The following is a 10215-nucleotide window of genomic DNA, read 5'->3' as shown; positions in this document are numbered from 1 at the left end:
GCACACATGGGCCTGTCCCTCTGGATTTAGAAAACAGCTGTTTTCTGGAGAAATGTAAGTTAAAACCAGGTATGTAGGTTGTCCTGATTCTGGCTGGTTCTGTTTCCCCCTTTACCTCACCTGAGTGGCACAGGGTTCTGGCGAGGTACAAATCATTTGAAAGTTCCCATTTTTACAGATTAAATAAAAAACACAATTAGAATTTTTAGTAGGTGCTAAAACTTGGTTTTGAAATTTTATTAAAAAAATATATTTGCAAACATATAAAATTTAGGATGAAAAATGCTCATTTTAAAACATGTAATAACTTAATATTTGCAAACATACACAGATGGTATAAAATCCACACCACTAAAAAGGTTAATGAGGTGGTACTGCGCTCGCTCACGGAACGAAAGCTTCATGGTGGCGCGGGGCATCTCACCTCCTCGGAAGGGTGGAGAGCCTGGTGCAATGCAGTTATGGGTCAAAGGGTCATGGGTCAAAGGGTCAAAGCAGTAGAGAGAAAGCACTCAGCACGCACACCAACAACACGTGTCTTAGGATTCACAGATAAAGGCAAACACAGCTCTGCATTTTCCCACTTCAAAGTGATCTGTATTGCATTGCAGCGTTTGAAAGAGTGACGTCAGATCGGAATCCGAGTTAAACATTGCACATCTCTCCTGCTGAAACTTAAAATAAAAAAACAAAACAAAACAACAACAAACAAATCAACCCCAACCCTAAACCCCACAGGCTCCTGGAGGCCTGCCCTGGTCCTCATGGAAACGCTTCCGTGAGCGGCCTTCAAAGCCCACTGTAAGGTGCCCTGCTCAGACCAGAGCATTTTAGATTCTTGAACAGGGCGGGCAATGCTGGTTCTAGAAGATCCACACTCTGAACAACTGAAGAAAAACAAAGGCAGGCAAGAAGAAACACATGGTCCTCAGGAGGTGTACCGTGAGGACACAGGACTCGGGCTGTGACCCCTCAGTGCCTGCCTCGCAGGCTCCTCCTGGGCCCATGCCCCTTTCTTCCCTCTGAGTTGCAGTATGATGGCCATCTCTGCTGTGTGAGCAGGTAGGCACCTTGAGTTTCAGGTTGCATTATCAGTATTATAATTATATGGCAGTTCTGGCCTCTAGTACTGAAATGAGGAAATTTCAAACGACATTCTTTGGGGGGAACAGAGCAATACAGTTGCATGGTTTAAAAAGATTACTTACTAGTGGATTCAATGGCATTTATAATTCATTCCCATAAGGAGATTCAGGCCACAGAGAGAACCAATGTTTGCACATGCAAAATCTGGTCACTGGTATCTAAGCCAGGCCCGGGCTAAGGCCTTGGCTTGGATTTGGAATGAACATCACTGTTGGGGGCAAGCTGTGGACAGTCTGTGGAGCCTGCGGGGAGGCCTTTCCTGACATTGATGGTCACTTGAGAGTCAGCACTCGAAGTCAAGTAGATCAAGTGGGCCCCGGGCCCCGGGAGGTAACAACCGGGAACAAGGCAGTCTGAGAAGGACTGGGGGAGGGGCAGCTGGGTGCTTACCCATTCAAAGACATAACATTAACTACAACAGAAAGAGCAGTGTCACTCACTGGTGACACCCCAGACACAGTGCATACTGAACTCTGGGCTGCTCTTTCCAGACCCTTTGACCACCAGGTGAGGGGCGGGTGTGTATATAGACGGACTGCAGGACCTAATGAGGTCTTCTGGACTCTGCCAGCTTAGCAAGAAGCATCTCCAATGTCCCTTTCAGTTACACTAAGGTTCCAGAAGACACTGTAAACATGCAAGCGACTCTAGCCAGCAGAGGGAGAGGGTCTGGACAATGTGCCTGAATGAGGAGTAAGGCAACAGAGCTTCCCCGGGCCAGACTCATCCAACCGCACCTCAGTCAGGCCTGGCCTGACTCTCTGGGGACTCATTCTGGCCCAGCTTCCTGCAAGTCATGATCTGGAACTTCTGGCGTCTGAATTCTAAGTAAATGCTTGGACCGTGTAAATCTTGGAGCTGAAACAGGTTTACCCACTTTAAGTCTCCATCCCTTCAGCACCCAGAAGTTTACATCTACGCTGAGGAAGCCTTCCCTCTCAGAGGTTCTCCTTCTGTTTATCATAGTCCTTCCTAGGATTAAAGGGTGAGAGTATCAGGTCTGACCGCAGACGCTCTAGGGTACCCACTCTTCAGCCTCACAGCACATTACACACACTCAAAAGCGTCAGTGGAATTCATACCTATCAGAAGAAGATGCTTTGAATCCTCTCTACTGATGCCCACTGAGGCCACATGCGGGGGCGATCAGGCCTACAGGCATGTTCACATTATGAGAACAGCCCCGCGGCCCCTGACCACCACCACCTACCGTCAGCCACATTCATCACCTCACTATGACTCCATCTTGCCTAGATGACACATGAACAATTAATTTTTGGTTGCTATATTTACACACTACCATGAAGCTATCCCTAACTTGGTATGAAGAAGTCTAGGCTCCCCTGAATTCTGCACACCTCACACAGAACTAGGTAGACGAGAGGAGACACTCAACTTGAAGCAAAAACACTGTCCAGGAAGCACGTCGGTCAGCACAAGCCGGTCAAAGTGTTCTTAGGCTAAAAACTAAGACCAGAGTAAAATAAGTAATTGATAAGTAATTTTCTAAAACTTCAGCTACAAAGAAATCGATGAGCCTTTGATTGAGTTCCCATTAAAGCTTAAGCAACTGTGCCCGTGGGACCGCTGGTGTGTCAGCATTGTTCACAGCGAGTCCTTAAACGCTAGCTGGTTGAGCTGACTGGGTTCTTACCCATCATTAAATAGTGCTCAGAAAAGTAAGCAGTGCATCTTAATTGGTTAAATACTAGAAAATGACCTGTATCATAGAAACGAAGACACTTTTCATTCAAAGAATATCTCAAAATTACTATTGCTGAAATAATCAAATTCTACATTAAAATATTACCAAACACCATTACATGCCGTAAAAGAATAAATAGAAACCATGGCGGATCAATAGCAGCATCACGAAGCATCTTTCCAGTTCTGCACTGCGGCTGGGAGAGCTCGCAGCCCAGGAACACACTGTGTGTGAGGGAGGCTCTGGGTCTCACACTTGCGTACTGACTCCATAGTCTACAAGGGAAGGCAGTGTGAGGACAGCTCCCTTTTCTGCATAGCTTTAAACTGCTCTCAGCATGTTTGAGGAATGGAACCAGAATGGCTTTGTCAGCTTGGTCCACTGGTCCTTTTGCCAATGCATTAAGAAAAACAATCAACAACAACTTCAACTGTGTTTAGACAGAAAAGGAAAGTAAGGCTGCGCTTCACACAAACTTGACACAAACTGCCAAGAGTTCACTAAAATGGAGCCTTCTGGTAGGATCTGGATCTGTGCAGCCCTGGCCTCTGCTTCAATGGCGTGAAGCCTGCTCCACCAGAGCCCAGCCTGCGTGCTTCACTGGAAGGGCAGGACCAGGGATACTTCCCGGAACACAAAGACATCCCAGAAGTCTTAAGGCCCAAGCGGGGTGCTCATAGAAAATATACTTCACTTGAACAAATACCTTCCAAAGAGTCAACTTAAATTCTGATCCTTAAAACTTGAAGCTACTCTGTGAGCTGACATCAAGTTCATAGCTTCTAGGGGTAGAGGAGGGAGGGTGTGGGCTCCTCCCCATGGCCTGGAGAGCACGCTGACAATCAGGCTCCTCATTCCACACACTGGCTCACAGCTGATGAAACACCCACATAACTCAACACAATGGTCTCTTGTTGTTTTTGTCAAACAAAGGTTTGCTGGTGATGCTTCACAGTGAAACCTCCATCATCACTGAGAATGTCTCTAGAAAACATCCTTAAAGACAAGGCTCTCTCTCTCTCTCTCAGGCTCCTCAGAGCTCCATGTTCACGGAACATGTAGGTGTTCCGTGAGGAAGCCTGCTTGTCTTGAGGCGGACCCTCTCCCTTCACATTGCCTTCACTGCAGTCATAGGTTGTGGTTGTCTTTGTTCTTGGTCAGAACCTGCAAGTAAACTTCATGAAGTGTACTGAGGAAGCCGGAGTCATTCTGGAAGAGATGCAAAGCAAACATACCGGCTGTTACTGCCTCAGAACTCAACCCCACGATAACACCTTAGGAAAACACAGACCTGACTGGTATGGCTAATTCCCCAAATAATCTGCCCCCAGAGACAGTCACAATGACAGTCCAGGTTTGCATCCATTGTTCCACCAGGAGGACAGACCTGGGCAGAGGCGGTTGCCAGGCATGTTTCTGAATTTGCACCAATATATATTAAGCCTTGTTAAGATACAAAATTAAAAATGAAGGAACCCTTCGTACCTTTATTAGATGGATCAGTGTGTCCTGGAGCTGGGACTTGCTGAGAATAATGGAAGGCTTTCTCCGATTTTCTGGGGTTCCAACAGTGAGGGGAGAGGGGGAGCTGGCTTTCCTCTCTAGGTCTGTGGACCTAGGAACTGTTTGCTGGAACACGCTGGGGGACAGCAGGACTGAAGACACTGCTGCGGTCGTTGCAGTAACCAACGAAGGGCCTGCAATCTGCGGGGACACACAATAATAGTCACATTTGTTATCTGAGCCACTTAGCTTGCCCTTCCCTTTCTTTAAGAATTTATGTTATGTATATGGGTGCTTTGGTTGCATGTGTGTATGTGTGTGTGTGTGTTACCCACAGAAGCCAGAAAAGGGTGTTGGACCCTTCAGCTCGAGCATCAGTGCCGCTCAGCAGCTGCAGAGCCAACCCTCCATCCCTCTTAGCTTACTTTCTGGTATGAAACTGGGCTAGTTACTTCTACTGATGACCACACAACAGGACAGGCTAACCTAAAGCAGACAGAAGGCTAATCTCTGACAATCCAGGAGAGGGGTACAGGCTCATAAATAAGCAGGCGAGCAAGTGCCATGGAGAACTGTCTTTTAAAGTTGGGTGAAGGGAAATGAGGCAGCTGAAGAGTGAGGTGGACAGGCTGAGGACCTTCATCATCAGCCAGGGACTGTGGCAGGACATGCCTACCTCCTGGGACTCTTCACTCTTTAGGTCAAGGCGTATCTCTTATAGAGACCAGGTTGAAAGATGCCCCAGCACCCACCCACTTACAAATGATCCACATGGCCCACCCAGTGGCTGATCTGTCCCTCTATATAGTCAAGAAGACATCTGTGCAGAATTAACATAGGTCTTAAGCCACAGCAATGAATTCTGCTAAGGAGCACAGCAACTCTATCCTAGAAGGGGTATTTGAGACAGACAGAGCTGGAATGTTACAGCTTTTCACTAAGGTGGTAGGAGCCTACCTTACACCAGTAGAACCCAAAACTGTTCAATGTGCTCTCCAGGAAGGGGGAGGTGTGTGTGTGTGTGTGTGTGTGTGTGTGTGCGCGCGCGCGCGTGTGCGCAGGCGAATGTCCCGGGGCTGGGGCAGTGCTATGTGTGCACTATGATAGCTTCTGAGGACCCAAGTCTGGATCCCCAGCAACAAAACATCTGGGTGGGTGTGGTGGCACAGGAGGGAGAGACAGGAGAGACCCTGGCTCAGTGTATAAAGTGGAGAACTAATAGGGACACCCAATGCCAGCTCTTGCCTCCACACAGGTACACACACTTGGGGTGAGGGCATCCTTACCGGGATGGCACTGGGTAACACCTTAGGCTGGGCGAATACTTCAGGATCCTGGTTTTGCTGCATAGACTGTAATGTTTAATGGGGAAAAAAAGAAGAGATAGAGCAAGCTTCAGCTGTCTGTCTGTGAAAGAGCAGGATCAAGGAATGGTTCAGAGCGGAGGGAACTTGTTGGTAACACTCCCAATGCCTTATCTCCACAATGAGAGCCTCGGACAGTGCAGCTCCCGGGGAGTTTCCCGAGGGGATGTATGGACAGAATCTGCCAGACGACTCTAAGAAAAGTGTGACATGACTCAACTTTACCAGTGAGCCCTACCCTCAGCCCTAGAATCTGTTTCTGTCTATAGGTTGAGGCTTGCCTTGAATTTGCAATCTTCCTGCCTCAGCCTCGCAAGCAGCTACTGTACACATCAGATGTGTACAGTAGAAATGCTAAGAATCTTTCTCCCGCAGTGCTGAAAGCTGACCTCAGGTCCTTGCACAGGACAGGCACGTGGCTCTACTGCCATGTCTACAGCCCCACGCTCTTCAAAGGTTCTCTGAATCTGGTTAGTGGCACTCAACAGCCTTCATACTAAGCACACTGTAAGAGATGGAGCAGGTCCTTCTGTTTTTTGTTTTGAGACCAGGGTAGTTCAGGCTAGCCTCTAACCTAAGAGTCCTCTGCCTCAGCTCTCTTCACTGTGGTTTATAGGTGTGAGGGTCTTTTTGTTTTGATACAGGATAGCCCTGGCTGGCCTGGAGCTTGCTATGTAGACCAGGCTAGACTTGAAATCACAGATTGCCTCTGGAGACTAAAGGCATGTGCCACTATATCAGGTAAGACCAAGATCGTAAAGGTCGCTATTGCCATCTAAATGAGTGTGTACACCCACGCCAGTGGCTCATGCCAAGCAGCAGGCTAGAGTGCAGTGCTGTCTTCTAGAGTGGGACGTGGGAAAGGCAGGTGCGGACCAGAAATCCAAATAAACTCCCCTCCGCATGTTTCTTTTGTAGTCTGAGAGCAAAGGCAGCGGAGCAAGGGCACCCCGGGCTGTGACACCCACAGCACAGACCCTACCCATTGGGCAGGACACTTCTTCCTTTCCTGTGTCAGACCCAGATGCTGACAGGCAGCCAGCAGTCCCAGCGGCACACCCACTCCCTCCCTTCCACTCAGCTCATCTTGTCACTGGTAAACTGAATTACTTCAAAGGGCAAACCTCTCCTTTACCCTCTCTACCAATCTACCACAAAGCCTCACTGACTGGGTATTTTAAAAATTCTACTTGTCCACAGTGCTCAACCGAGGCCACCACTGCTCAGGTAAAGTGAGTGACAGCTTGTCCTGGAATGGGTGGTCTGATTCCTGTTTCTGACATTACCAACAAGTAACTCTTCATTCAGAACCTTTCAATGCCTTCCCAAGGTCTGAAACAGAACTCACATTCCTTAACTTACAATGTATTCATTTTCCAATGCTAACTCCTCCAGGTCTACTTACACAGCAAATTTAAATTATTATAGAACCTGGAAACTCATACAAGTATACACACCAAGTTCAGTTACAGACCATAGAGAAACAGACAGCTCCTCCCCTCACCCCACAGAGCAATTTTAGTTACAGACCATTGAGACAGACAACAAACAAGACACACACACACTACATCTTTGGCTGGGCACGGCTGCTGCACAAAATAACACACACACACACACACACACACACACACACACACACACACTGCCCACGTCACCTAAAGCCAAAGCTTCTATAGTCCCGTTTCTATACGCCCTCCTGCTCCTGTCTTACCTGAAGGGTTGGAGCAAGCACCACGTTGCTCAGGGAGGCTGAGGCAGCCGCTCTTGCTGCCACTGTCTTAGAGGAAGGCTCTATGAAGCTCTCAGGGGTGGCCAGTTGGCCAGCTGCCGAGGAAAAGTTGGGTGCCATGGCACCTTTTCCAAGCGGCTGGGCCTGTATTTGGTCATGCTGTGGGGTCAACCTGAGTTTCTGGAGCAGATCAACGCTTGGGAGGGCTGTGCCAGCTGGGTGTGCCCGGCTTACCGGGGCTCTGAAGGGGCTCTGGCTAGCAATCAGACTGCTGTGGCTTAGCTCAGGGACTGGCTGGTTCAGGAGTGGAGACTTCTGCCTAGGTGTGGTCTTTACTGCTTGCATCATGGTGCTATTCCGAGGTAAGTGGGGACCTTGTGTGGTAGGAGCTTCAGTTGGCAGAGTGGGGCTGAGGCCAGGGCTCAGTGGGAGTGTGTAGCTTGGGGGATGCTTGTCACCCGACTGGGCAATGGAGGCGGGAGTGATCAGCACCGGGGCGCTGGCTTCAGGCTGGACTGTGTGGTGAGCGGCAGAATGGACACCCAGGTTTTCAGATTGAGGGGCTCCCCCTGACTGCTCAAAGGGAAATGGGAGGAATGAGTTGGGCTCCTTCTGTGGTGCCTCTCCCAGCAGCTTGTCTGTGTCTTCTGACTCTAGGCCTGTAGCTGTTGGTTGTTCCTTTGGCAAGGAGGTTCCAAATAACTCTTCTACCGTCAGATGTTTGTGACCAGATGGAGCAGACTGAAAAACAAAAGCCAATGACATAGTCAAAGAAAGCTCCAAAACCAGGGGACCAGACTTCTCCATCGCGCGCGCACATGTGCACGCACGCACGCACGCGCACACGCGCACACGCGCACAGGAGAACAAGGACAGCGAGTGAGAACAGCCTCAACATTCACTAAGGTCCTGCAGGACTCAGACCACCTCCCCTCAGAGCCAGTCCAGGTCCGGGGTGGGGAGAACTGTGCAGTGACAAAATCCCATGCTCTGCAGTTCTGGAGAACAGTTTTAGCATTCACTTTGTTTCCCCTGGTGAACATGGCTAAGGTCGAAGCTATACACAACAAAGCTGGGCACAGACGTGTCAAGTGCCCACGTTAGTCACACACTGGTAAGTGACGCCCATGCGAGAGAGGACCACCTTTATTGTTCTTGATAGAAAGTCAGCACTGCACTGCGGGAACCTGACCCCAAGCCCACGTTAGCCACTTATCACTTGGTCATGTCTCCTCCACACCGTTACATTACAGAACCCTGAAGAGAAAGGAGAAGCCTGACCCTGATTTAGAAGCTGGGAGGGAGTGGGGTTAGAGGTAGAACGTTTACCTGGCACAGACACATGCATAGGAGGGGATTTCTTTCTTTCTTTTTTTTTTTTAAAGACTTATTTATTTATTATATGTGAATACACTGTAGCTGTCTTCAGACACTCCAGAAGAGGGCGTCAGATCTCATGAAGTATGGCTGTGAGCCACCATGTGGTTGCTGGGACTTGAACTCAGGACCTTTGGAAGAGCAATGAGTGCTCTTAACCACTGAGCCATCTCTCCAGCCCAGGAGGGGATTTTTATTCCTCTTTTTGCTGTGGCCTTATATTTAAAGTGAGATTCTGAATCTGGAGAGTGTTTCATTTGTTTTTCTGTATTTTGGGACAGAGTCTTTCCACACTGCTTGGGCTGTCCTGGAACTATGTAGACTGTGGGTTGGTCTCAAACTCACAGAGATCCTCCTACACAGTGAGTCTACATCAAAATCTCTTTATAAATTATAGAAGTAAAAAGGAATAGTAATAAATAGTAATCACAATTTACAAGGTTTAATTCCCTCATATTTTTACTTCTCCAGATCCCACTTTCTTAATAAAAGATACAGAGATTCAATTCTCAAGTATTAATGGGAAAATTTACATAACTGTATACATAAAAAATGTATATAATCACAAATGTAATTGTGACATTTATTTCACAGCTCTATTATGAAACTTGACTGGTCTTGAGGTTTCAACAAATCTGGTCCAGCTTCCTGATTGCTGAATACCCAAGAGTTAAAAAAAAAATTCTTTATGCTAAAACAAAACAGTTCAAGATTCTGTGACAAAAAAATGAACTAAAACTTGCATGTGGTAGTTCACTCCTATAATTCCAGGATGGGGAGGCTGAGGCAGGAGGATCAGTCTGAATGTAAGGTAATCCCAGGCAACAAAGTATATTTCCAAACCAGATAACTAACCAACCAACCAATATCCCTACCCTCCTCCTTACACCCCAGAAAACAAAAGGAAACCAGAAAATCTCAACCCCCACCAAGCTGTCAGTAGAGCAAGTTGTAAAACTAGAACTTAGGAGCCGCTGACAGGATCGCCTTCAGATTCCTACTGAGCTCCATACTCCACGGGAGGGAGAGAAGCATCCTAAGAACCCAGCCCAGTCCCGCTTAGACAACCAAGGGAAAGCACTGGACAACAGTGTATTCACGAGTACAAGCTCATGTGAGGCACAGGGAACACACTGTCACACACACCAACACTTAGATACTGCACCATCTCTGTGGCCCCTTCCCTATGACGCGGAATTTAATACTGGGCCTGGCAGCACGATTTGCTACTCACCACTAGATGGCAGCATCACTAAATAGAGTAACTCTGTAAGGGTGGATTATTAGGGATTTGTTATTGTTTGTAGACAATCACACAGCTTCTTCACAATATCCAAATATCAATGCTTTGTAATTCCTTGGTTTTAGCTGGAAAAAAGATGCAATTTTCT

At 47.8% G+C, this 10215-nt stretch overlaps 1 protein-coding gene across 4 annotated transcripts in view; it reads right to left on the bottom strand.

The window, feature by feature from the left end:
- Window positions 1-222: 222 nt before the first annotated feature.
- The window catches only part of Dcp1a (decapping mRNA 1A), a 48139-nt gene continuing 38146 nt past the window's right edge, over window positions 223-10215 (bottom strand). For 2 of the 4 annotated variants that reach the window (XM_052189974.1, XM_052189972.1), the window contains 4 exons: window positions 7430-8188; window positions 5641-5706; window positions 4337-4555; window positions 223-4060 (listed from right to left, as the gene is read on the bottom strand). In XM_052189974.1, coding sequence (XP_052045934.1) covers window positions 3980-4060; window positions 4337-4555; window positions 5641-5706; window positions 7430-8188 — 1125 coding nt within the window. In that variant the 3' untranslated portion in view covers window positions 223-3979. The remainder of the gene's footprint in view (window positions 4061-4336; window positions 4556-5640; window positions 5707-7429; window positions 8189-10215) is intronic. The other 2 variants (XM_052189975.1, XM_052189973.1) reach the window with 1 other exon arrangement.

This window comes from Apodemus sylvaticus, chromosome 8 (assembly GCF_947179515.1).
Source record: "Apodemus sylvaticus chromosome 8, mApoSyl1.1, whole genome shotgun sequence".
Classification (NCBI taxonomy): domain Eukaryota; kingdom Metazoa; phylum Chordata; class Mammalia; order Rodentia; family Muridae; genus Apodemus; species Apodemus sylvaticus.
This window is presented reverse-complemented; position numbering and strand designations above follow the sequence as displayed.